The 27919-nt window shown below is 38.6% G+C and overlaps 3 protein-coding genes across 3 annotated transcripts in view; 1 reads left to right on the top strand and 2 right to left on the bottom strand.

The window, feature by feature from the left end:
• Window positions 1-266, bottom strand: part of afg2a (AAA ATPase AFG2A) — a 141227-nt gene extending 140961 nt beyond the window's left edge. The window contains exon 1 of the mRNA XM_042492953.2: window positions 129-266. The gene's annotated coding sequence lies outside the window, so the exon portion shown is untranslated. The remainder of the gene's footprint in view (window positions 1-128) is intronic.
• On the top strand, window positions 1-12038 carry nudt6 (nudix (nucleoside diphosphate linked moiety X)-type motif 6). The gene is made up of 5 exons (XM_042492962.2): window positions 1-405; window positions 1976-2179; window positions 5911-5966; window positions 10751-10805; window positions 11557-12038. Exons 1-5 carry the CDS (start codon window positions 153-155, stop codon window positions 11937-11939), a joined length of 951 nt encoding a protein of 316 aa, XP_042348896.2. The 5' UTR covers window positions 1-152; the 3' UTR covers window positions 11940-12038.
• fgf2 (fibroblast growth factor 2) lies at window positions 9745-27741 on the bottom strand. Its single transcript, XM_042492960.2, has 3 exons — window positions 27564-27741; window positions 21381-21484; window positions 9745-15208 (listed from the first exon to the last, which is right to left on the bottom strand). The coding sequence occupies exons 1-3, from the start codon at window positions 27739-27741 to the stop codon at window positions 15023-15025; spliced, it is 468 nt and encodes a 155-aa protein (XP_042348894.1). The 3' UTR covers window positions 9745-15022.
• Window positions 27742-27919: the final 178 nt, after the last annotated feature.

Genomic DNA, 27919 nt, shown 5'->3' on the forward strand with positions numbered 1-27919 from the left:
ATATATGTCCATGGCTAGCCCTCGCGCATTTTCACCGGTGCATTACGGTATTTATGCAACTTTCAGGGCGGACGTTTACGTAACCGTACTGTACGGAACAGCACATGCCGGTTGGACATTGAACAAACCTTGTTTATGTTTATCGTAGTACCATGGCTCCTTGTGCTTTTGCCTTAAAACTCCTGCCGTTGGTGAGAGGACGGATGTGCAGCAGAGCGTCTTGTCCCGCGCGCTCAGCTGTCCGTGCGGTCTCGTGCGCTGCAGCTCGTTCTCAGCTGCACAAGGTGGAGGCGACCGGTGCTCTGACAGGTAAAGTGGACCGATTCGGTGGAGTGACAGTCAACCTGGCTGAGGTCGGTTTACCGGAGGACATCAGCGAAAGCTCGTTTAGCAGATTGCTGCAAGGTGAGTTTTTTAAAAGTGAGCTTTAGAGGAGAAACAATGCACAGGTCATGTTTTTAAGAAATGCACAGATTTCCTGTTTAATGCATTGGCCACAAATTGAGCTATTAAGTGTCTGCATGAAGGACGACCTGTTTAGGTTGTTACATGATGGAGGTCTTGCATATGCAGGCGCTTGAAGCTAGGGGTCAACCAATATTGGTTTTTTCAGGTTCGATACTGATTATTAGTAGTTAATGAGATCGATAACAGATATTTGGAACCAAAATGCATTTAAAATAAAAATGATTTTTTTACGTCAAAATTTAGACACAGGAATGCACTAACGTCCAACACAAAACGTTGTTTAAAAGCATCATGCAAATGTTTAATCAAAACTAAAACTTTAAGCGTTGTATACAGCAAGTTCATTTAAAAATGAATAAATGAAAATAGCTCCCTGAGATTTTACAAAGAAAAAGTTCCTGCCATGCAGACACTTTAACTGTTTAAAACATGGGGACAAAGGCAATGATCAAGGTAGCAACAAATGTTCCACCAATTTCAAGAAATTTTACCAAAAAATTTGTTTTCTAATAATAATTGGGAAAAATACCCAGAAAGCTATATTTATAATTACACTGATTTTATATTTAATACTACTTTACAGTAAATAATAATAATAAAATATACAAAATATATACATATATTTTTCAGCACTTTATCTTGGTAATTTTCTTGTTTGTTGGGTTAGGGTTAGGGTTAGGGTTTTTAAAAAAAACTTTTTTATTTGCTTATTGTTAGGTAATTTCCTGGTAACATTTTTACTACTTATTTTCTAATTTTTGGGCTACATTTTGTTTGCTTGTTGCCTTGCTCCTATGGTTTTGATCAAACCAATTAGCTCAGGTTTCAAGAGGTCAATGTATGAGTAAATAAAATAAAAATGTTCTTTTATTCATTAAATATTCTTTTGATATTTTTTAAGTAACTGATTAAGTGTTGAGTAATAAAAATTAGAAAATGAATACTGAATAATAATAAAAAACAAATAACAATAAAAAATAGTGAAAATGCCAGTTCTAAGTTTCCAGTCAGTTTAGGTCTTTAAATTGCTTGTTTTTTGTTTGTTTTTTGCTGTTGTTGTTGTTGTTTAGATTAACAGCCAAAAGCCTAAAGATATTTTTATTAGAATTATTATAAAACTGAACAGTGATATTTGGGTATCTATTCATTACTTAAATGATTCTCAAATCATAAAAAAAGTGTTACACATTGCTTTTCTATTTATATGCTTATCAATAAATTGGCCAATTGTTTCAGCGCTACATTATTCCTGTGTTTGGGATTCAAACCATCAACCCACATTTAAAGATCTGCTTCCTCAACTTTCAGGCTGTTTCCACCAAATTGTCTCTGTTGTCATCTTCCCTCTTCTTTACATTTCCCATTTGCCTCCAAAACCAGATTAAGTATCAGAAACAGTCTCATATTTCCTGCCTGTTTCTGCAGTTTATCATAAAAATCATTAATAATCCATTTTTAAAGTTTCTGTGTCCTTTTGAACTTTTAACTTACTTTATGTTCTCCACAGCCTCTTTGGCCCGGTGGAAAGCAGAGGGCAAAGTGGCAGTGTGGCTCCGGGTGCCCATCTCACTGAGCCGATGTGCCGCCGCCGCCTCCACTCACGGCTTCAGCTTCCATCACACCAAACCTGACCACGCTGTGCTGGCGCTGTGGTTGGGAGAGGGTGAGAGCAGACTGCCGGGGTTTGCAACCCACCAAATTGGAGTGGCAGGTAGAGATTTTTTTAGCCTTAAAGTTCATTCTTAAGTTTGAAAATAGTTGTTTGACACAAAATCTTACCTTACGGTCAACTCACTCGTTTTTCAATGAGCTTTCATTAACATGTTAAAGTGTTCATAAGCAGAGTCTGCTCAGTTGTCATGGATGTGATGGAGATTGGAAAAAAGGTGTTGAAAGGTCTAAAAACAAGATATGAATTTTACCTTTAGTTAAGATTTTGTTGCCATATATGTGTCTGCACATTTATGGTTGCTAGACAAGATTTGAGCAAAACTCAGCTACTATACTAAATAAATTAAGATAAGAATATAACAAAATCTTCACACTTACAATAAAGTATCTTGCAGCAATAATCTGCACCTGTTAGTACAATACCACTGTTACATAAAATCCTGCATCATTAAATTTACGATCACAAACAATCAAAATAAAACAAGACAAAAAAATATAATAAAGAGCTGAGTATTTGGGGATTTTTGACAGCTGGTGGGACAAATCAAGAAATCTGAAGGTGTCACTCTGCCTCCGACTCTGTGAAACATTTATAGGCATTTTCCACTCATTTTAATTTAATTGAGAAAATAATCATCACAGTGTTTCCTACAGATTTAGAGACAGATTTGCGCATCAGTGAATAATAAATCCATCTGTTGCTACTTTAAAATAATGTCGATAAAATGAAATAACAGCTGAAGTCAGCGATGATGTACATCAGGTAATCACACACACAAGAGACAAAGAGGTTGTTTGTGTGTTGGCCTGTTACGCATTTTTCAACTTTGGACCATTTCACTTGCGCACATGGAAATTCACGCCTCAGGACTGAATGTGGGGAGCAGAGCAGCGAAGGGAGGAGCTGCAGTGTGAGGTGTGCTGGGTTACCGTCCAGCAGAGGGCAGAGCGTCGTTCAGACGCCCTCAGAGGAGATGCACTTGAAGCATGTCAGAACATGTCCACAGCATCCTTCAGTGAGGAAACAGGTCCAGAAATTCCCTTTTTTTGTTGCCAGAATATCTAAGAGAAAACAATGATGAAATTGAGGTTAGGAATGTGAAATACACAGCTGTTTACAGCATCTGATACTTGTTTGCTCGGGTGCTTGCAGCTTATTATTTTGATAAAGACAAGAAACTCACACAATGTACAGTCTATGAAGGCTCTACAGTTCATTTATTTTTTTTTTCTATTTTCTCTGGTCATGAAAACACAACAATCAGATTAAGATTAAAACTCTAATACATATGCCACGACAAAAAAGAAGCAGGGAGAAGAAGATATTCTTATTTTACCTGCCCCTTTCATAAAACATCCATCAAAGAAATAGTTGGTCTGGCAATTACAGTTACTCAACAAACACTGTTTATGGTAGACGCAGAGAGAAAAAACAAATACAAAGAAAAATCTAAAGCCATACACCACATTTCCCCTTTATCAAGAGGGCAGATTTTACCTAATAGCTTCATATAGTCTGATTATTTTGTCTTTATTCATCCTCCTAAACTGGAAAAATGTTTTACAACACTCTGTAATCTTAAATCACTTTATATGGATATGCGTAGGCATGTTTATACATGTATATGTAAAAAAAAAAAATGAATAAAGGGTCAGTTTTTAAATTTAACAAACTGATGGCGGAGGGAGGGACATTATTTTCTGCCGGTCACTCAGCAGGGCTCTAGTAAAGCTTTGGAAAGGGTAAAAAATAAATAAAGAAAGAAAGTCTCACCAGCCCCCCCGATAAATGAAGAACAGTCCCTAAGCTGCCCTGCAAAGAGTTCGAACAAGAAGTGAAACAAAGGCAATGCATTCTGGCTGATATTTACCAAAAAAGCATTAATATTGTGAATCATCAACAGTGTTTCATAGCTGCATCGCCTAGTGACACACTGAGCATTTTTAATAATTGTATTTTTTGATAACATTCACAGTTTTCAATGCTGTCTCCTCCACATTAAAGAACAGTTTGTGTACAAACTAAATCAGAAGTTGCGTGCCGGACTTAATCCGTAACAAATACGATTTTGCACAGAAACGAAGAAAATAAAGGCCATCACTTTACTAATCTAATTAGTAATCTATAATAAAATCCAGCGTGAGTGTTGAGTCTGTGCTGTGATCTGGAGGGACTCTCAATCAGAGCAGATCATATTTCTACTTCTGACCTCATCGTGACCTCATGCAATACAGCAGATTTTACTGTGAACCTATAATTACTGTAAAAACTGAAAAGCAGCGGGAGGAGCCAACGTGATATATAAATTAAGCGGAGACATCAAATGTTTTTGTGGCTCAGCCCATGACCTCAAGCGATGAACCGTTGTTTTTTACCTCACAGCCCACAGTTCCCCTGTGATGACTGCCCCTGGGCTTTTTGTCTCTTAATTCCTATTCTTTTTTTTTCTCTCCTGCTCCTTGTGAGCATTTTGTTTCCTCGACTGAAGGCTACATAATGATAGCCTCCCCCAGCAGCAGCCAGGCCTCCTCCTGTGCAGCGCCATATGGCACAGGGATCGGGGGATGACATCAGTTTCCACTTGGAAGTCCAAGTCAGGCCTTTAAGAGGACCCATCCCTCTTTACACATCTGTGACATTCATTTAAGGAGGCCCGTCCCGGTCGGTCGGATGGAGCAACCGGAAAAGAGAGTGGCCCGTTTTCCCTCCTCCTCTGAATCTGTCAGCTGTGGCACATAGCTGCCCCTCTTAGTCACTACCTGAAACGCTGCTCGAACAGCAGAGAAAAATGTTGATGGAGAAGCGGGATGTCCACAGCATTTACAAGTACAGCTGAGTCACTCGGATTCTGTGTAGACTCAATGAATTTTATTTTATGTTGGGCCCCTTTTTTCAGTCAACTCAGTGGATGTTTCCGTCACTATTCCGCAACATTTTTTCAAGAACATTTTCCTTATGTACTCCACATTTTTTTTGGGAAAGTAACACATTTTTACCATACCTCAATACACCCCCTGTCCCTACCACTTAACTCTTACAAATTATAATTATATTCCAAATTCTAAATTTTGACAAACATTTTTATCTTTATTTTAAATGTATATGGGTTCCAAAAATTGGTTTTTGCCCTCATCAATTATCAGTCGACCCCTGCTTAGAACAAGTGATAATCTGTTCTGTAATCTTGTTCGGAGATAACGATTGCATGCGCTCGCGGTGACGGTGAAGTGTTCGGGCTACTTCAAACATTATTTTGGGGCAAGAGTGAGCATTGTACATCTACCTTTTCTCTTGTTAATGCATATTTTATCTTGTTGATGTTCAATAAAAATATGTTAAGAAAAAAAAAAGAATTGACACTCAAATCTGCAGTCATTATCAGCCATAAGTAGCATTTCAGCAGCTTCCAGCTCATTGTTGTTTCCTGGCCCATACCTTTACTGCTCTGGTTCACTCTCACCGCTCTCATCAGCACCGTTTCCAGCTCTGACAAACCCACTGCACGCCATCAGCCCTGCACAAACAACACACACAGAAAGTTAGTGACTAGCTGCTGAACATACTGGAGCATTTGGTAGAAAATATCAGAGGCAGCTGTTGTGTCGTCTGAGGCCTGACAGAGGCTCAGCTCCAAGCTTTATCCTCCACATGGTGCAGATTTTTCGAGTGAGACTGCCATCAGGTCTCGTTTTTAAATTGTCTGTGCAGAATGTGAATCAGCTGATAAGTGCTTGCAAACATATTTAAAATGAGTTTGTTTTGTTTTCCAGGTGCAGCTGTTGATGAATCCAATGGAAAGGTTCTTGTGGTCCAAGACAAAAACAAGGTATACGTCATTTTGAACACACTCTACATCATAACAAGGCCTGAACAATATCTTGTTTTTTTCCTAAATTGTCAATGATATATCAACTTGTGGGATACACACACCGCAGAGCATTGTGACATTATACTCAGGGATTTTTAAGTAGAAAACTAGACTTTAAAATGCAATATTATTCTTTTCTATGGGTGTACATTCTGTTTACTTCAGTATATTCAGTAAAATAATGTTATCCATATTTTCCTTTCATTTTTTTTAAGTAAAACAAGAAATTTGTTGTATTTTAGCAGTATACTGAAAGCACTAGAAAGACAGAACTGAATACACTTCAAACATTTAAAATGTAATTTTTTTGCCACTTGGAGTCTCTCAACTGAACCACTAAGGTCTCCTCCTCTCCAAAACTATTGAACCAGGGGATTTAATCCATTAAAAACACAAAATAAAGCAGTTTCACATTAAAAATCAGCACAGCAGGGGCTGGAGCCGAGCTGGCACTAACATTTACTCTGCTTGTTTTTCTGATAACTTAAGATCCAGACGTCCTATGTGTAAAATCCTACATCTGGTTAAAAGATACAACCAAATACCATCAAGATCTTGAAAGTGAGTCATAACAACTGTGGCTTAAAATTGGACAAAAAGCTAATGTATGAAAGCTTCTGGCAGACAACCACAACCCTGACACATGTGCAAAGGGGATACGACACTGCTGACAGGTGACAGCGACCGAATGACACAGACCGCGTCCTTGATTAAAGTTACAGTTTTCTTTGGGATACTGGAATATTAAGTACATACTTCAACAAAATTTTCAACATCGGTCCAATCATTAGTTATATTATAACTAAATATCTGTTTACATGCTGTAAGCACAGAACGGTAATTATATATACTTGGAGCGGTTTGTAAGTTGGTAGAATGACATATTCTTCTGACATATTATGGCTGGTTAAAAATTATTTTTGGCAGCTGCAGCTGTGTCTTGCTTCCACAGTGAGAAAATCTGAAGCAGCAGATATCTTAGAGCTGCTATAAACGTCTGTGATTAGTTTTGTTTATTTAGCGAGTTGTATGTTGCTTCTGTTGATCCAAACGTGGGTGAAAATCCTCTCGGACCCTCAGCTCCTCTGACACTTAACATAGCTCCACACAACATTAGCTGACCTCAAGCAAACACGGTGTTTACAAGAGCTGAATGCACTCAAACAACTCAGTGAGTGCGCTCCTCTGTCAGCTCGCACAGAGCTCCGCTGTAGTGCTCGAGTTGTTATGAGCTTGACTTACAACAGGCCTCTTTTAAAAGCTTTTCTACACAGATTTGTTTGCAGTCTCAAAACAAGATTGCACCACGATGCTGTAATTTGGAAACCAGTTATGTTTTAGGATAAACCAGCAAACTCGACTCGACATAAATGAGGCAACAAGCAAAGAACTTTTCACACAAACTGCATTTGTAACCTAAAAATGGCCCAAACTGTTCTGGTAAGGGCAGCAGCAGCAGCTCCAGTTCTTAATACAAACATAATGTTTTGTAATGTGACCACACATCTCCACCACACTGCTGCAGCTGCCAGGAATTCAGAGCATCAAACATCAGAAAGTCCTGGCGTTGTGCGAACCCATGTAACATAAGCTAGTATACAGTAGATCTTCTGCACAGTGGAAATACTGTAACTGTAGCTCCCCTCACACATGAGCCCTTCACAAGTTAAGGAGTAAAATGAAAAGCATGTTAACATTTTAACTGACCCATAGCTCAAAAGGTCGGCACATGGTTACAGCGGTTTCAAACGTCAGAGCACCTCACAGCCAAACCAAAAGTTAATATCGTCTCGGTTCCCTGGAGAAAAAGCAAAAGGGATTTCTCCATTTGATTTTTGGATTACGGCACAAAATAAGCTCTGTGGCTGACAAAAGTTTACTTACACAGTTTGTTTAGCTAGATAATTTTCACAAATTTACCCTTAGGGCCTGTTTGGATATTACACACACTTATATTACTCTGCACACAAAAATTGCTTTTCAAAATCAAGATTTAAAAGGTACCACCTACTTTTTGCACACATTCACACATCCATGGAACAGCCATCAGGAGCAATTTGGGGTTCAGTATCTTGCCCAAGGATACGTTGACATGTTGACGAGAGGAGCCAGGGATCAAACTGCAAACCCTCCAATTACAGGATGAACTACTTCATCACCTGAGCCACAGTCGCCCTGAAAGGAAAGGAAAGTTATGAAGGTTAGGTTTTGGGGAAAAAAGAAACATGGCACCAATGCATTACTTTTTGTAAGTGTACTTATGAACAGTGCGTGAGAACAGCCTGAGATTTCTTGAGTTAGAAATTAGGCTTAGGCAGTATCACAGTATCACAGTATTACAGTACACCAGGGTAGTTTAGAAATCCAGAAGTTCTGTTTTTCAATACTGTAGTATGTACAGACACTTCTCTTTCTATTTAACTCATTGTATATAGTGCACAGCACGCACCACCAGAGCCCATTCTCTGGTCTCTACCGGTGGAACAGGAAACCGAGCTGAAAAACACCCCGACAACTTGTGGTGGAGGGAGAAGTCACAGGACCGTAAACAGCTGGCAGCCAGAAACGGCATGTTCTTTAGATCTAACTTTGTGAATTAAGGATTTAATTCAACCAAACCGGAGCTAGCAATTAAGCCTCATTTGTCTTCCGTCACTGAGAGAAAGCTGAATTCAAAAGGTGTGCAGTCGTATTTCTCCGTTTAAAAAAGAAAATGGGTGTGGGAATATTACTTTTTGTTAATATTTTGTGTTTCTATTGTGTATTTTTGGGGGCATGGCGGTTGGGGTGTGTACCTCAGCGACTTTTCAGTAAGGTATGAAATATTACATACTACCCAAACCTATTAGAATCTCAAAAATAAGCATTTTAAAACCAAATCTAAATGCAGACATCTGAGGATATTTAATTATCAGTTTTTGGGTTAAGAAATGATTTAAAAGTAACATTTCCCCCCCCAAAATATATAAACACAATATATCATTTCACAAATGTGAATCATTTAAATCTCTGTAGCATAAAATTTGTAGGATAATGTGTAACAAACGTCCTCATTAGCAGTTTTTATGTTCATCTCTCTTCAGTCTCTCAGGAGTTCCAGTAAGAATATTCTGAGAAAGGACACACATTTACTGTAAAAGCTGCATTATATGACAAATATAGTTCAAATTATAATTGACAGGATTTAAGTGGGCCTGTTTGCTGACAACATGCAACATATGTCCCAGCCGGGAACCTTAAGAGCACATAATGCATCATAATGGCTTTTGTCCAGAAGCAGAGGGAAACGGTTAGTGGCCTGGAAGTGAGGAAAGTGTTTTATCTCTTCCTCTGCTCCTCCTCCTCCTCCTCCTCCTCCTCCTCCTCCTCGAGCTGTTTACTGGAAATGGGCTCTATAACAGTCTGGCCTTTGGCAGCAGAGAGTCTCTGGCAGAGCGAGTCAGTTCAGAGCTCGCAAAGGGTTACGAACTTCCTGAAAAGAAAGCAGGACATTATCACTCTCACATCAGTACGAAAAACAATTGACAGATCCCCAGTTGACTGAACGTGATTTCATCCATCGGGGAGCTGAATGATGTAATGACCATTTAATTTAACCATCATCCAATCATTTCCCAACAGATTACGCGGGAACAGTTTGTTTGGTACCTAAGTGCTTTCGGTATTATTATTTTCACATTTCGCACTAACAGCTCCGGTGGGGACGAGGCCTTAAACTCTGCAAAAAACACACTGATTGGAGTTACACAAAATCTCTTTATTCCTTCTTCACCAGCACATTTTACAAACAGCTCCAAAAATATAGCATTCTGTTGACAATACATGAAAATAGATGCTGTAGTGCATTTGTGTTCCGCAAAAAGAGGGGATTGGTAACACAAGGATAAGATGAAATAGCATTTCTGGGGAAAAAAAGGCACTGCATACAAAATTCTTTAAGGAACTACAAAAATATATATACAACACTGACATCATAATTTAACCAGCAGCATAAATATTAAGGATAAGTGGTGAGACAGTTTTGGAAGACACATTTCACCGATTAAAACGTAAAAGTCTTCAGAGTTCAATAAAAATATAAAAGGAAAGGATGCTCAGATCAGAGCATCAAATACCTCTCTGCCTGTATAATTATTATTTCAGATGCATAAAATGATCACTTGAACACATTATCTATTTAACTACTGCCACACTGTACGATGGCATCTCTGAATTAACCCTTTGAAATTTGGATAAACATCACTTTTCTTTTGCTGGATTCAGGAACCTTCATTAGTATTTAAACCTTCAAAATCTGATCAAATTGGTTTGATTTATTTTTAAAAAAAAATGTGACAAAAGGCTATGAGCAACTTGGCAAGAACTGTTCTAAAATTGTGAGAAATTAGTAGCAAATAGGGGAAAATGTCCAAAAGACTATATTCTTAATCATCATAATTACATAATTGCATCATTTCCCTTTTTTTTAAATTTTCAGGTAATTTTCTTGTTATTTTTGCAAATTTTTGGGTAATTTCTTCTGAAGTTCCTAATCACCCTTTAACTGCGTAACAGACATCAAGCCAGTTTGCTCAGGTCTCAAAGGGTTAAAGAACTTGCAAGAAACAAGTGACTTAAAACGAATGGAAGATTTTATGATTCAAAACAAAACAAACATTTTTGGAAGTATACGTGTTAGTATGATACATTTACAGCAGTGCCATCTATCACGACTGATGTTAATTCTGAACTTTGTATTTCAGACAAAGAATGCTTGGAAATTCCCCGGCGGTTTGTCCGACCCAGGAGAAAATATCGGTGAGTGTTACGCTCAACAGAGCCTAATACAGTACATCTAGCTAAATCCTTCGATTTTAGTATTATGCTTAAAAGGGATAATTTACCCCAAACTCAAAAATACTCATTTTTTCTCTTACGTGTAGTGCTGTTTATCAGGCTAGATTGTTTTGAGGTGAGTTGGGTAGAAATACAATAGTTCCTAAATAAAACTGCTCACAACAAAGTCTGTGGAATATCTTGAGTAACCAGGTCATGATTTCTGGAAAGAGACATTGCTGCTGATATCTTTTTAATTATTATTATTTTTGGGCACTTTGATCAGCGCAAGCCGAGTGCCATCTAGTTCCATTATTTTGCAGAGAAAGCAGACATCTCTACGACCGATATCTCCAACACTAGACTGATGAACAGCACTCTAGGTCAGAGGAAAAACAATATATATATTCGATTTTGGGGTGAACTTTCTCTTAATATACGATACATATACATTCATTTGAACTGTACAAAAAACAGGCACGTGATATATACGCAAAGAATTATATGTCTCTCCGAATTCACCTTTCTTTTTAAAAGCAGCTTTAATATTATATACATGAACCAACCCAAAAAGCAGCGTTTGTCTTTACAAAAAAATATATGTATTTTTCCTTTTCCCCACATCTAAACATCGAGGCGACTCTGACAGGGGAACGTAAATATATTCCTTTTTGTCAGGATCTTTTAAATGCCTCCACTTACATTTATTTTTACTCTACTTAATTTTTCTCAGGTGTCACTGCCGTTCGAGAGGTCTTCGAGGAAACTGGCGTTCACTCTGAGTTCAGATCTCTGCTCAGCATTCGGCAGCAGCACAACCACCCGGGCGCCTTCGGCATGTCGGACATGTACATCATCTGCCGACTCAGCCCTCTCACCTACGACATCAACTTCTGCACTCAGGAGTGTCTGCGCTGCGAGTGGCTGGACCTCGCCGAGCTGGCAAAGACCAGCCACACTACGCCCATCACCTCTCGTGTAGCCCGGCTCCTCCTTCACGGCCTGGAGCAAGGCTTCGACAAGATCGACCTCACTATGGAGGAGCTGCCTGCGGTCTACTCTGGGCTGTTTTACCAGCTGTACCACAGGCAGCTTCCTCCGACACTGAAGTCCTAGCAGGCCATCATCGACCTGATGGGGTTAGCATGTCATAGGTTGCCGTGGTGACACACGGTCATCAGTATTTCTCATATTTAAAGTGTATTTATGACTGGATTTGTGTTTGCAGTGTGTTTTTTAACACCAACTGTGACTGTTGAAGAAATATGGTGCAATAGGTCTAAACAGGGTTCCCACACTCTCATTGACAAAATTTCAAAACTTTTCAATCACTTTTCAAGGACACATAATGAAAACAATTTCTTGCACTACTTGCCCAGCAAATATATCAGATTCATACTAAAAAATGTGATGGTAAACAAAACTTTATAACACGCTGACACGTATTAAAACTACAGTACGCTGACAGCTTCAGAAAATGAATTTGCCGTTATTTTACATAAAATAAAAACTTATCCCCTGAAAATTACTTTAACAATTTCATTACATGCAACAAAATTTTGCAATTTTCCGCAGCCCTTTTAATAATTTTTGCTAATTCCATGACTTTTCCAGATTTTTCATGACCGTGGGAACCCTGTCTGAAAGAACATCACTTTATGGTTTTTAAGGAAACATGCCACTGAGGTGCCTACAAGTTGTATATTATGTTTAAACTACCGGTGACAAAGCAACAAGCTAAAAGTCATTTTCAATGCAAGTCAGTTACATGAAGCCAAAAACTGACGCCTGACATTTGCCACTGCTGAGATGAGCTCAGCGTTTCCCAAACTTTTTTTTTTTTTTTTTCAATTCATCACAGGTCACTATGATCAAAACATCTGCCGCCACAAAATTATTTTATATTTATGAAGCTGGACTGTTAATTAGGAGTGCTATTGGAATATATATACCATTTGGTTGTGCACACACTTGCGGAGCACAGAGCGTACTCTGGGCACAGATGGAGCAGCAGAACACCAGGCGCAGTGGAAGTAAAACTTATTTGTTAATTACAATGGGTCTTAAAGTTTGCATTCATGGCCTCTGTAGCCACACAGATTCTAATTCTGTGGGAGACGCAGCATGCTACAAATGATAGTTGAGCTGGTCTCAGTTTTTGACGCGGCAAATTGTTAACCATATCATATGTTCGCAGACACACACAAACACATGGCTACATAATTATGTCAACAAACGCTTGAGCTACACTTCAGCGACAACTCAATGATAATGTCGCAGGCTATGCTGTAGATTTGTCACCTGTAGTGTGAAACAGGCCCCCAGAAAGTGCGCCGGATATGAGAGCCATAACCATAAAAGGATTGGATCCATTCCATCTGATAACATTTCAAAAGTCTCGAGGAGCCACACAATCAAATCTTCATCCAGGTTAGCAGAGTGCTGAACCGGAAGTTAGCTACTCAGCCGGCGAAGGCTCGACTGTGTTTGTTTTACGCGCCTAATGATACAGAAAATCTGGGTAACTTAACATCTGGAGGTCAAACTTTTTAGCATTGTGTGCCAATGAGCAACTTTTAAAGGAACGAACATTGCCAATGCTGTATCCAGTTCTCTTTAGACATTCATGCTGGTCCCGCTGTAGTGTTGTCACTCATAGTGTGAAAAGATGGTTTATTTAACAATTTTGGTGGCCATGTTGGAAGTCCATATCTGTCAGGCAATCATGGTTGCCAATATTTGAAGGTACTGTTGCAAAATTTTACTGTATTTTTAACTGGGAATAGTTCTTACCAAGCTAACCCCCAGTGTCAGGCCATATATTAGCAGAAGCTAACATTAATTTTGGCTGCATTGCTGAATTGGACTGATGAAGTAAAACTTATCTTTTTCTTTCAAGTTAACTGCCTCTCTGTCATTGGACGTGACATCACTCAACAATTATCTTGTATTGGTGAATGTATGAGTTATGCTCCAGTGCCATGCAACGTTTGGACTTCTTTGCACAAATCTTTATTTTTCGATTATTCGATTATAAAGTCGTGCAGGGATTACGTTTTCTGTAGGCTGACAGGGAAGTTAGCATCGCCCTGGTTCCCTGATCAAAAGGTCTGTGGAATTTTTCATTGGATTTTGGATTATTGCAGATAAAAAGCTCTGTGATTAACATTTATGATACTTGCTCAGCAAGATAATTTTCACGAATAAACACTTTTATGATTTTTGAAGCCGAAAAGCAATTGCCAGAAGTAAAAAGCTAACGTTAGGCTATAAATGAACTGCATCACAGCCACATAACAACATCTCTACGGCTGTAAAGGCTGTAAAGCTGTGTTTGGCGACAACTTCTGTAGTCTCATTTAGCCTCTTGTTGGCAACTGACTTTTTAAGACGCATAAAAGTTTCAAAACTAACGAGTGGGGTTTTTACTGATGCATTTTATGTCACAGAGCAAAACCTAAAAGTCTCTTAAGCTTGTGTTAAGCACAGACCTTAAAAAAGAAATAAAAACCCATTCAAAAAAACCACTGACGTCAAGAAGGGAACTGGGGGAGCTAAAATGCTAAGTTTTAGGTCTCATTTCTGAACACTTGCAAATGTGAAACGCCGAACAAAGACAAGCTCAGCAAACCTGTTCTGTAACCGTTAAGTGTGTCAAGATAATGACTCGTGAAAAATTATTAGAAAAAACTGTAAGCAATGTGTGGATTTTAATTTTTGTGTGTTTTTAGTCTTGTTTTTGTTGAATAATTTTGTGTCATAACATTTAAAAATGAGTTATTTAATTCAACCTCTTCTTTGTTGTAAAGTTATAATAATGTAGGATTTTAGTGCATTTCTTAACCCTTTGTATTGAGGAGAAATATTCCTCTATACAGAGGTTCTGAATCTGTAAAATGAACACTGCTGTACTTCAGGGGTGCACTTGAGCAAGGCACCTGGCTCCAGTTGCACTCGTGTAGAAGTCTGCTACACTAGTGTAGAAGTAAAAAACCTAGTTTTACTGAGAAGCAGCCAGTACTCAAAGTGTGCAGCTGTTTAAAAGTAAAAGCTGAATAAAAGCAGACGTGCTCAGGATACAACAGTCAGAAAGCGTCACAGCTATATTTGGGCAATGTTGAGGGAACACTTTGTCTTCATTGCCGTCACATCTTCTTCTTTGTTGCTTCCACTTAATATTTCTCAATCGGATCCCCGGATTAGCACTTGGCAGACATCGGAAGAAAAAGAATGGCCTTTTGACCCGGTCCAGTTTTGCTTCCAGACTTGTACTGGCCAGTCCGCTTCAGTGCCACGTACATGTTTGGGTACTTCCTGGAGCGGTAGGTGTTGTAGTTATTGCTCTCGAGTCGCTCTAAGAAGTAGCATTCGTCTGTCGCTCGTCTCTGGAGAGAAAGAAAGAATAACAACAAGTTTCATTTGATGTTTGGTGAGCCGTTTATGAGGAACAGTAGAGGGTTTGGGGATTTAAACAGGATGAATCCTTTAAGACCTGAGAACATTTACCAGAAAAGAAAAGAGGTAAAAAAACAAAATAGTCAAGAAAAATTACTACATTATTAATTACAAATACAGTTTTCTGGACTTTTTCCTGTCATTTTTAATCTCTCGGCCTCTTTCTTGTTTTTTGACTGATATTGACTTTATTACATTTTCAATGATTAGGGCAAAATGCAATAAATGTTATGAACACCAACTAGAATTTACTCCCAACTTCCCACCCACCCTCTTCCTCTGACACAGAGGAAACACACTAGTGATAATAAGAAGTAAATAAATAAATAAAGGGGAGCATAACAGTAATAAAAAAAATATTAAGATCTCTCTCTCTCTTTCTAAACTTATTTTTAGGTCATTTTCCTAATTTCTTGCAGTTTGTGAGACATCATTCACTCATTCTTTTCCTTCTTAGCAGTGTTTTTAATATTCACAAGAATAGAAAAGAATTCAAACTAATTTGCTCAGGTTTCAAAGGGTTAAGTCTGCAGCCTTCTGCTTACAGGACAAATAAATACTGTTAATACACTTAAATGTGCTTACAAACTGAGGAAATGTAGGAAAACTGCGAAAGTACTCTAAAATTTCAACAAACGGAAACTAGTTCGGTTATTCCATTTGAACGTTCAATTTAAATGTTACTGTGTGTTTTCAAACTGCTAGTCATCCTCTCATTTCTGTCGTGGCACTTCATCAAACATGTTATTTTGTTTTGGATGACATTTGACTGAATTTGTTTCATATATATTGTTGGAAAGGGAGAACATTTGTAATACTGACATTGTATGACATTAAATTACCACATAAAACACCCAGAGCTAAATGCCACCTTTTTTTAAGGAGACTGTTGGTTACGAATAATTGTCAGTGTTTCACATTTATCAAATAAAGACATTTTTAAAGGGAGCCATGCCTGACGAGGGACATTCTTACAGCGCTAGTCAGTGTTTGTCTTAGTCCAGCTTCCCCTGAATCATCATTAAACATTAAACATTGATGTGAATAGGTGAAAAACTTAACAAATGTGAAAACAAACAGGAAGGACAGATCCAAAAAAGTTGCACATAAACACAACAAACCACTGGCCAACCACAACTCTCCAATACAAGTTTGTCTCAACCTAACTCCCTCTTGGCTTTAGCATTTTGTTGACATTCCTCACATCCCGTTTCTCGTCTTGTGTGCTGAGCTGAACTGCATATCAGATTGAATCCACTCACACAACAGGCTCAGACGCCAGTTCAACCTGCTGAATCAGCTGAAAAAAAGCCGTCAAGGGCCAGAGAGGGCAAACAGAGCGGGACACTCTGCCGCTACTAGCTCGATGGACGTTGACCAATGGCTGACTATTGGCTTGGTGTGTCAGGGCCCTTAGAAAGCACTGAATTCAATTAGCTAAAAACAAGACCTTAATCGGTATTAAAATGTTTTAAAGCAGTTTTGAAGTCAGATTTTATAATCAGATTTCTTCTCAAAATAATTTGTTTACATCTAATTTTGTTCAAAATTATTTACCAAATGCTTCCTGCACTTGTGTCATACAGATCACGATAGTGGAACCAACAACACTCATATTTTGTTTCTGGCCGGGATGCCTAAAAATGTCAAGATTTCGTGGCATGGATGAAACTGGTACAATGCTCCTTGTATACAAGGACCATACAACGCTCAATGCACTTGATGCGCACAAAAATCACCAAGAAACCTGCTAACAAATGCCAGCTATAATTCTGTTATACTTGCGTCTCCACCACAAGACAAAAAAAGGTAGGTGTTATGTTACATTTTGGCAATACTGTCCCTTACCCTTAGTAATTTCTGTTGGTTCGTGATTTGTATTTTTGTTTGTCCTCATTTTAAGCCTTATATTTAATTCTGTTGGCATTAAAAAGTGTCTAAGTCTTAAATCTTTCTTTCTTTCTGGCTGTAGGAACCATGTCCAAACTCTGCCTTTATTTTGATCCCAACTACATAGCGGTAATGTTTTGTGACATTAACACCTGGCAAAGCACTTGAGACATCACGGCTGGTAATGATTTGGATCTTGCGCCGACATGTTAATGACTGTATCTATTTTTAGGTGCTAACAATATCCCCTCTTTTACCCCCTCCTCTGTCCTTTGTAGAAAACCTGAAGAAATTATTAATTACTGAACGTCTGGCCAAAATCTTGCAGTCTCGCTGGGCGTTAACTGCCTTACACCCTGTCCAACAAGAGGCTTTTGTTTTAGTTTCTGTTTTTACTTGACCGTGACTGCATGGAGCCGAGGGGCTATTAGTGAGAAGACATTTTCTTTCAAGTGCAACAACCACCCCGGGCTGATATGTACAAATCGTTAGCAAAAGCAGCAGCTTCCAACAAACAGTAATCTTATGTGTGGTGTTTTCTGGGGGGAGTGTTTTGTAAATGTGAGACCGCTGAACTACTGATAACTGAATCCAGAGCAAGCCTTAATATAGCCAGGACATACAGAAGATATACATGAGAGAAGTTCAATTAAGTGTTGCATCTCGACAGTGATTTTTTTTAACTTTAACATCTGCATTTTTCAAACCGCACCCCATGTTTTTTGTATCTTAGTAACTAATAGGAACAACTAGTCTTGAAACGTGTCGAGTATTGAGGCAGACCTCTGCAAAATAGCGGGAAAATTGGCTGCAATGTAAAGTTACCAGGTAATTATGTACGATCAAATTAAATCCACAGTAAGTGTTTGTTTTGCCACTGACAGATTGTTGTTGTTAGTATTCCTACAGAGATTCACCTTTCTGTTCAAATAATATCTTTTTATTATTTTTTATGACTAATTTATTGTATTTCAATACTTTTTATTTTCATTAATTTGTTTAAACATAGGTGAGTTTTTGCTTATACTGGTTTATTGGTTTATCTTTTTTTGTTCACTTCTTTTACTCATGTGTTATTATTTCATTAAATGTATTCTTGTATTATTTATTTTATTTATTTTAATTCTTCTGTATTATCCTCTTTTAATGGTCTACTTTTTATTAATTATTTTTTAATTTAAAAAATGTCATTTATCTTTTATCGGTTCATTCTTCATCTTAATTATTATTTTTTGAGTTTTTAGTTTTAGTTTAAAGGACGTGATTCACTTTAATGGTCAGTTGATGGCTTTGTTTCATGCCGGCAACTTATACCTCCCACTTTGTGCTCCCACCTGGAATGAAATGTGCTATATAAATAAAGCTTTGCTTGCTTGCTTTTGTTTAACAGCCCCAAAATTGCTGACACACCAGACTCCGATTAAATAAACAGTAATTTTATCTTTGTAAAAACACACTTAATTCAAAGTCAACAGAAACTTAATTAAAAATTTTTAAAAAATCTTGTTTTTTCTTTCCCATGCTACAACAATCACCAACTCTAGTTTAGTTGAAAAAAAAAACAAAACTCTGTGTGTTTTCTGTTTTGCTGTCCGCAGGCGTTTCACTCAATAAATCTCAGAAATTGTGGTTTCCATCGTCAATTTGACAGAACATGTGACAATAGGTCCAGGCTGTCCATGTAAATTACCCTTATTCATGATTGTTGTTTTGTTAAAAGGTATAGGACAAAATAAATACTTAAAATTATTCCAATCTTTTTTTAGATCTTATCAGAAGAACAAATTTCTGTATTGACTAATGTGTACGTTGTTGGTATCCATTATTTACATTAGTAAAAATCTATTACTTAGCAAATGACTTCTAATCCTACATAAAATATGTGTAAGAGCATCGCTGTCAAGGTGATGAATTAGAGAGAAAACATTGTATTTTCTTTGGTAACAAATGTTAATCTCCATGTCAGTCAATACACTAAATTTCTTTTGTTCACACCACAAATGTTTATAAGTAGAAAGCTAATATCTTGTGGGTTTTTTAATGAGGGCAGAGCAAAGAACAACGCCTTGGGTGGCAGCTGCTGTAGCTTCTCATTAGGGAGGAAATGCTCCTTGCCAATTTCATGGACTGTGGACAAGCCTTCACAACCACCAAACCACATCAGTCACCAACACTTCACACTTCAACTGCCACTGTGAGCAACAACTTTGCGGCAACAGACCAGCAGCGGTGCCAAATTGGTGTTGGCTACTTCTGATGCGCATTCACAAAGTCCTGCACAACAGTTTAATTTGGCAGTATGTCATGTAATGAGACAATACACAACTGTTTTTCTTTTGCTCATGTGAAACATCTGATCAGTTAATGACAAGAAAAGCCAAATGGTAAAAAGTCAGTTTGTCTGCTGGTCAGTCAGGCAACTTCCTAAAAGCTTTTCAATAAAAAAAAAGGGAAACAGACATCAGATGTTCTGCTGCAGGATAGTAGGAAACAATACATAATACCAGTACGATCTTCCAGAAAACACCACAGTGCATCTGCTCACTCACAGTGGACTGCATGGGTCAAATACTGAAACTTTCGCAAAAGTTCAGTAAGTAGCATCCTCTCTCTAACCGTTATTCTTTTACAAATTCATTTATATCTCCTCCTACTTAAATTATAGTTCAGAAATATTAAGCCTCTTCATCATTTCTGTTTTCTCACGCTCTCAAAATTCCTCTCATTCACAAATTTCCACGTCCCGACAACAAACAGTCTTTTATGAACCAGTCAGTTGTTGGATTTAGCTCCTTTAAATGTCTTTTGTCTCCCAGACAGTGTACTGCTCAAATATCCACCATCCCATCACCCGTGACTGTCAGGTTGCCCGTGGAGATCCCAAAGAATTTACAATAAAAGCCTGCAAATACTACAGCTCACATCATTCACCTTTTTACTTTTTCCCAACCTGCTGTTTTAAGCGAGCACAAAGGTGGTGGTACCTTGTGAAACCAGACAACCTAACACATCCACTGATACCAAACGTGTCAGCATGGCTTGTTCAGAAGGAGGCAAAATGTCATTTCAAATTTACATTAAACTTGGCAAGGGAACAACCAGCATGGCCATTTTTAAGGGGTCCCCTGAACTCTCACATCAAGATATCTGAATGAAAATTGATTCTATGGAGGCCCAAGAGTCCCAAAAATGTTTTATTCTTTACAGTCAATGTACTACAATTTAAATCTAATTCTCCTTTTACAGAAAGGAACAACCAGCCTATTTGAAGAATAAAGAAGGATATGTAAAAAGACTGATATACTTTGGTTTCTTATTTTTCAGTTAAAATGACTAATTATCTGTTGTGCATAGACTAATACCAGCACAGTTAACATTTTAAATACCACAACAGTACTGTCTGAATGTCTTTTGTATCTCCATGTGTCGGGGATATGTATGAATTACTGAAATTCAGTAATGTCTTTTGGTGTGAGAGATCTTTTGTGGCCCCATCCGTGGCCCCAGTGAAAAAATTCTCGGGGCACCACTGTCTCTCCTTAACTTAAGTGGTAATGGGAATACGGGTGATTGTATTTGTTTTTTTTTGCAGAGCCAAATAACGTCTTGCACACCATGCATTTATTTCTTTGCCGTTCTGAACTGTATCGGTACAAAGTCAACCCTCAAGTCACGTCACATAATGTGATCTGGATCTGATGAGTGTTATGATTTTGTTGGCCAAGGCAGTGTGAACGCCGAGGATGAGACTGGAGAATGGAAAGAAAGACAAAAGCTGATTTGGGAGAGACGCCTCAGCTGGACCCAAATTCTGTTCAAAACAAACAGTAGATGCATAGAAACAAAACCATTCGCATAAATCTACAACATCATTTTGTCCTGGGCCTATTTCATCTAGTGTCAAACCTTTTTTGTAATACTATGTGCTGACTATGACAAACATGTGTCAAACTAATTATTTCCCTGTGAGGGAGGACTTCTTGTTGGGTGGCTAATAAATGTTTGGTTTCCAAAACAGCAGTCTAAATGCTGCTTGAGACCGAGGCAGAGGACATTTACTGGAGGTGTTTAACACAGAAAAGCACTGTTGGTTAAAAAAAAAAAAAAAAAAAGGAGCCTTTAAGGAAATGCTTCTTGATGATTACCCGGCATTTACAGAGTAAAATCAGTTGAACTCTCGTTAACAGAAAGAAGTCGGGCCATCTTACTCACCGCTCCAAACAGTCGTCCATCTCTGTTCATCGCCAGATAGCGATTTGCGCAGACTCCTTTGATGACCACCTCCCCCACCGAGGTCGCCTGGAGTTGAAGCTTTACTGAGGAAAAACACAAATGTGTATTTCAACAAAATGAGCAAACACAGACGTCATTAGAGGTGTGCTCATAGGATGTATAGTGCTGTTTTTAATACACCTATTTTATAAGATAAAAACATCCAAGGCACCAGATTTCTGCATCAAATTCCAGTGAAAAACTTTTTCTCTAGCCAGCAATGTGAGGATCAAGTCACTGTTGAGATGCTATGTGAGGCATTCAATATAAAATCTTTTCTCCAGCTGTAAACACAACTAACATGTGAGACAGTCTTGGCCTTACAGTCAGCCTGCACTATCTACTCGCTATATACAGGTCATTTAACATTGGGTGCACACCAATTTAACTTTGGAGGGAAGATTAGTGATTAGCTTTGTAGCACAAAACAGAGAGAGGAAACTGTTTTTCCAGAGCAAACATCTTTAGAGAAAATCATGTAAACATTTGAAGCTGAATTAGTTAATTTAAGGGGGCATTTGCAAAAAAAGAAGCCGACAGGAACACCGCAGCACCATAACACTTAAAAACTGCCAAGGCTAATGTGTAAAGAAATTGCCTGGTTATACATCCTGCAGACATAAGACTTTTTAGTCATGTCTGTGTCCACCTGATAAATATAATCATAGCCCCTTTTTGTTCTCCAGTAACTCCTGAGTACAATGTCTAGCTCTTAAGCTGGTAAGTGCTTGAACTTGAACTTGTTATAAGTTGCTAGCTGCTGACTTTTTCTGCTGTTTGTTGGGCAGGTAGTGTGCAGTGTGTTAATCAGAGCTTGATCAGTGGATATGGCTGCCTGCTGCAGCTTTAAACAACACTGATAAGAGCGGTTAGGGTGAATCAACAGCCCAGACCCAGAAGAAAATGTTGGCATTTTATGCGACTATGGTGGATTTCATGTGTATAATATCAGTGTTTCTAAAGTGATGCAGTATACTGTATATGCTGAATTTTGTCATTGGGAGGTGATGTTGGTTGGCCAAGCTACAGACCACAGTTGGACACAAAAAAGAACAAAACCAGTTGCTTTTTGAGATAGTGACTGTTGCATTTCCAGCAGCTTTGTAGACGCCAAACATGGGTGTTTTTAGTGATCTTTTACTGTATTTTCACCAGGGATAGTGCCACTCAAAGCGCCGTTTTCTTACTGAAACATTGCCACATTTTGAGCAGAGATTGTGCCATCAAGACCGGGTACTTAAAGCCAAAACATGATCTTTTCCTAACCATAACCAGATGGTTTTTGTTCCTCAACAATAGTCATGTTTGCACAGGGTTATTAAAATATATATATTTTTTAAATGAATACGTTTCCATGTGTACACTATATAATAAAGTACAAAAGTAATGTCTCCATGGTTTACTGAAAAACACAGAGCCAAAATTTATCCTGGCAATTGGGTTGGAATCAAACAGTAAATGTGCTGTAAAACTAACACTATTGAATGGATGGATGGACGGATGGATTTTATTAATCCCGAAGTGGGGGATCAAATTAGAGGAATGAGCTAAAAGAGCCTTAAAAGCTTCATAAAGCTGCAGAGTTAGTGAGAAATGTTGATTAATGTGGCTTTAAATGTTCTTACAGATCATTAATTTTGGTTTTTAGTTTTTAAAAATTCTAGGGATTCATCAGTTTCTGTTGGAGAAACCACCTCATTTATAATTTCTTCTAAGTTTCCTCTTCATTTTATGCAACCCACGAAGCAGTAGCATTACAGTGTGGCTGACAGCAGTCTGAGATCGCAGTACCTGCTGGCTGTGTGACAGCTTCCTCACAGAGACTGTATCAATATCCTCTCCACATTTTTTTTCTTTTTTCTGAAGAGGCGACACCGCTTGCCAACAAAGCATACTCTGCATAAGGCCAAACCACCAAAAAGGAAGCAGGGGCCCCATAAGGTAAATTAAGGGATCTGTACAGAATTAATCCACATTAAGACTTCAGACAGACACGCATCTGTCTGCAGTTAAGCTCGCTGTCTCAGTGATTCGTGTCACAGATCAAAGAGGTGTTCTTCCCTGAAAAGAAATTATAATTGCTCCGAGTGTGCTGTCGTGTGTTCGGTGTTTACTGGGAATATCATGTCCCACAGCTATTGTGAATACAGAGGAAAGTTTTCTTCAGCTTGGCTTGTCTCGGTGCAGTGTGGTCCTATCTGTATTGTCATCTGTCATGGGGTTGGTGAGGTAAGGGTAATATTGTGCACAAAAAGTTTTGGCATGGGGCATTACGAAGAACAAAAATGTGATGGAGTAGAGTCCCATCTACATTAATATCCCACTTGAGGATCTTGGGTTATATTGGGTAACATTTCCAATTCTAACTGGCAGGTATGTTATGTTGTCCAAATAGTTGGCAGGTCAATCAGAGCCTCAACAAAAGGGCCATTGATGAAGCACAGCTCAGGTCACTTTAACTGTAAGAAAACATTTTGCTAAAAAGCTTAATGATTAATACCGATTCCTGTTTTGTGACTCACTTTGGATATAGCCCTTTCTGAATCCGTGATACTGACTCTTTGTCTTTTATTGCTGACTAAAGCTGGCGAATATATAGAAAACCAAATATCACAACATGGTTGACCAAATACCTTGATAGAGCTGGGCGATACAGAAAAAAGCATTATCACAATAATTTTTTTCTCATATCAGTCAATATCAATATATATCACAATATACATCAAATCACTATTTCTGTCAAGTTTAAAGGTTCCCTTCACTACTATGTGAGATATGAAGATATCAAAAGGTTAATTTTGGTTTAAATATTTATTTTCTGTCAGACACTGAACATGACAAACATACTGTAGAACAGGCATCACCCACTGGAGGACCTATGCTATTAAAATTCAAAGAGGTCCAGTTACTAAAATTTCTGAACCTCATACTTTAAATCAATATCATGATTATTTCAACATTTTACTTCGGTTACGATTAATGAACAATTATTTTGCTTTTTGCTCGTTTTTTGCCCTCATAGTTCTCTGATACAGTTTCATGTGACCATGGTTTGTTGGAGTGTTAAAACATACGATTTATTATTATTTATTAAACTTTCCAGCATTATATAAAATTAAAAGCTCCATCTTAAACAAACTTCAGCTAAATTTAAGAACATTGTGCTGATAATAGGCCAACCTCTGATGACTGTAGGACTCTGACTTCAACTTCTGTGATTTTCTGTGATATTAATCATTTTACTGAGGAAAAAAACAACTTTTGAGTAGGCCCACTTCTCCTATAACTGCCAACAGCCTGCCAACATTCCCAGTTAGAGAAAGGCTGAAAATAAGGTCTGACATCTGCCCCTGGTAATAATAACGAGAGCTCAGCGCGAGCGGCTGAATGAGACATGGAGCGATGCATCCTGGTGTTTCTAAATGATTCGTCTAAAGTCTGATTTAACCTGAAACTAACACAAAGTAGTCAGTAGAAGTCTAAAGAAGTCACTTTCCACCTCTGCAAATTTGGCTGTTTCAGACACTTTGGTGCTTTGAGGAGAAGCTGCGCTCTGTTTGTCTGTCTCACTGCGCTGCTGTCGGACCGTCAGCTGTTTGATCTGCGATAATGAAACGCTGTGGAAGCTCACGGGACTCGGTTGTCAAACACTCAGCTGTATTCTAGAGTCAAAGCCGTTCACTGCATTTGGTTCACCGCAGCTCTATTCTTATTATCATTGACTGTTCGTGTTGTCTGTCAAAACACGTCTGGAATGCGTTCGATCGCGATTCTAGTGACTACGTCTCATATTTCAATCTAGGAAAAGTTATAACACGATTGATATCGTTATCGTTTCATCGCCCAGCCCTATACCTTGGTGACGATATTGTAGGTCTGACTATAAGTGCTGTCACAAAATATTTAATCAACAAGATTTTTGATAAATCTTATCATCAGTATAACGACTAAAGGCTCTGTCATACTTTCTTCACTGAACGTGTGCGAATGGCTGCAATCTTTCAGACTCCAATCAAGGGTCCGAATCAGCCTGCAGCGCTTAAACGTCAGGGCTCTGAGTTAGGCTTTGGATGTATCCATTTTTTTAATGGGTTTAACATATATTTATAGCCCACAGAATAATGAATAGATAGGAAATAAGCACCTGTCTTTCCAGAGGACCCAATTATGTTGCAGTGGAGGACACCAACACATCCATGGACTGTACGGAGACCATGCATTGAATAAATTCATCCCAACGATATGATTTTCCATACGGTCAAAAATACAGGCCATGTTTCTACTAACTTCATACTGGAGAGGTTGTAATGAGTATGTTTTGCATGCAGACTTAGAGCTTATTTTCACATCTAACTTGGTGAATCAAAGGTTTATTTTGACCAAACCAGAGCTGCTGATTGCTGGAACTGTGGAACAACTAACTAAAGGACTAATAAGACTGACCAAGACAGTTTTGTTGAGTTTTATTTTGTTTCTGTCCAGTTTCTCACAGACATGCAGTCACGAAAATTATGACACTGGCGGAAATGGAAAAAGACACAAGCCAAGACAGTCGGCTGTCAGTCAATGTAGGGTCTGTCACCCTAGTCACTGTGGTGTGGCTCGCACTGTTGGCCCTCAATGGCCCTCGTCTGCCCTCATCAGCTTTTTTAAAAAAATTTTTATCCGGACTGTTGAATCGGCGTCAGAGACAGCGGAGCCCATCAATGAATGAAATCACTCTGACTTCAGCTTAGCGCACAAGAGGGAAACGGAAGAGAGGAAGATAAACAAAGAGCTTAAGTCAAGAGGGAGTGAGAGCGAAACAAACTTGTTCTATAATGTGCACAGTAAATATTTATTCTGGCAATACTGAATTGTGTTGTTGTGTTTATTTTCTTCCAGTTTCCCTTTTTGAATGATGATTACAGACGACCGCCGTCTGCTAGTGTGGAGAATATGAGCTAGTTGGCCATTGGCTGTAGTCTTTGTTGCGGTGTCCAACATTTTGGCTGGGACACGGGCAACCTGAGGCGACGCAACAGTCAGCTTTTGTTGTAGCTAGTTCTTGTTGTTGGCTTGGTGTGTCTGGGCCTTAAAGGTAAATACTCGAATGGCTAGATCAGTGTCATAAGTTCAGAAAATGACATCGATTTACTGTAATTCCACCTTTGAAACCAGGAAAAGACGACACTTACCATGTCCGAAATCTAAGACGATATCTAGTCTCATATAAACTAAACATGCAACTTGCTCACATCATCTCAACAAGGTCATTTTCCCACTTTATGTCACAGAGACGTCTGAATGAATGTAATTGAATTATTCTAAAAATAGCTCATCTCTCCTTGAAGTGGTTCCATATCAAGCATTTGTTTGGAAACACCTACTGAAAACAACGAATCTTTGGAAATACACTTCCAAACATTCCTCGGAAAAGCCCCATGTTTTTCCTCCCCTCCCACTTATACCAATGCAACTTAGGACACACACTTAGAAGTAATCAGTGGTACAGACCCACTGAGGGTTATCACAGCTGTCCAAGACAAACAAGAACATTAATGTTTCCACTTTAGTAGTTGTTAACTTCAAGAAGAACAGTAAAAAAGCCTAATAATTCTTTCACTTTCTAAATGAATACTGATTACCTGGTGGTACATAGTATATTTTATTATATTTTATAGTAAAAGTATAATTTTTAGAAATTTTAGTGACATAAGTTGACAGACTTTAAACACTGACAGGGACGTCAGGGACGTATATCAGTAATTCACTCCTTCTGACTTTTAACGTCATGTTGTGCTGTGTTGTGTGATGTAAACCACACAGTAAGCTGCGTGGATGGCTGTGACTCAGCATGGGGATCCACATTTACTAAAAACATCACGCATATTCCATCAAAGTCCCCAATGATTAAGAAAATTTGAGTCCCTTGAACTAGAGTTATTATACTTTCCAGAAGTTAGGCCTACACACATTTTGGTGTTTACAAGTGGAGAATAAACCTCAGTAAGCTGGAAAATTCACATCGTTCCTCCATGATGTTTTCAGCTTCACTCTTACTTCCCTGTTGCATATTAAAAAAGAACATAAAGAAGCTTTGTGTGCTTTGCAAAGCAAAGAAGAAGAAGTGGGAGTACTTACTGTGGGGGTCGTTCTTCTCCCGGATTCCATCCACTCCCCCGTCAGACCTTATCCTCAAGAAGAAGCCCCCGTTTTTACAGTACAGCCGTTTGGGTTCCTTGAAGCTCCCGGGAGGAAAGCCGCCGCTGCCGCCGTCTTCAGGTGTGGAGGGAAGTGTTGTGATCTCTCCCGTGGCCATATCCTCCTCTTTCCCTCGCTTCCCGGCGAATGCTTCGTCTCCTTCTTGAGCGGCGCAGGAGCCCCACTGTGGCCTCCCACCTCCCACTAACTGTTCCCTCCTCCCCTCCTCAACAGAGATCCACACAAACTGATTCTGCTTAACCCCAGAGGTCAGTTTGCTTGAACGCCCCCCCCTC

This window comes from Plectropomus leopardus, chromosome 8, assembly GCF_026936395.1.
Source record: "Plectropomus leopardus strain MGB_pleo_1.0 chromosome 8, ASM2693639v1, whole genome shotgun sequence".
Classification (NCBI taxonomy): domain Eukaryota; kingdom Metazoa; phylum Chordata; class Actinopteri; order Perciformes; family Serranidae; genus Plectropomus; species Plectropomus leopardus.

Excerpts from the sequence above, each read along its gene's own strand:
- nudt6 (XM_042492962.2), top strand. The coding sequence starts at position 153 with ATGGCTCCTTGTGCTTTTGCCTTAAAACTCCTGCCGTTGGTGAGAGGA. Across the intron at positions 2,180-5,910 it reads CCACCAAATTGGAGTGGCAG|GTGCAGCTGTTGATGAATCC; the intron begins GTAGAGATTTTT and ends TTTGTTTTCCAG. Across the intron at positions 10,806-11,556 it reads CGACCCAGGAGAAAATATCG|GTGTCACTGCCGTTCGAGAG; the intron begins GTGAGTGTTACG and ends AATTTTTCTCAG.
- fgf2 (XM_042492960.2), bottom strand. The coding sequence starts at position 27,741 with ATGGCCACGGGAGAGATCACAACACTTCCCTCCACACCTGAAGACGGC. Across the intron at positions 21,485-27,563 it reads GGAGAAGAACGACCCCCACA|TAAAGCTTCAACTCCAGGCG; the intron begins GTAAGTACTCCC and ends GTTTTTCCTCAG. Across the intron at positions 15,209-21,380 it reads ATGGACGACTGTTTGGAGCG|AGACGAGCGACAGACGAATG; the intron begins GTGAGTAAGATG and ends CTTTCTCTCCAG.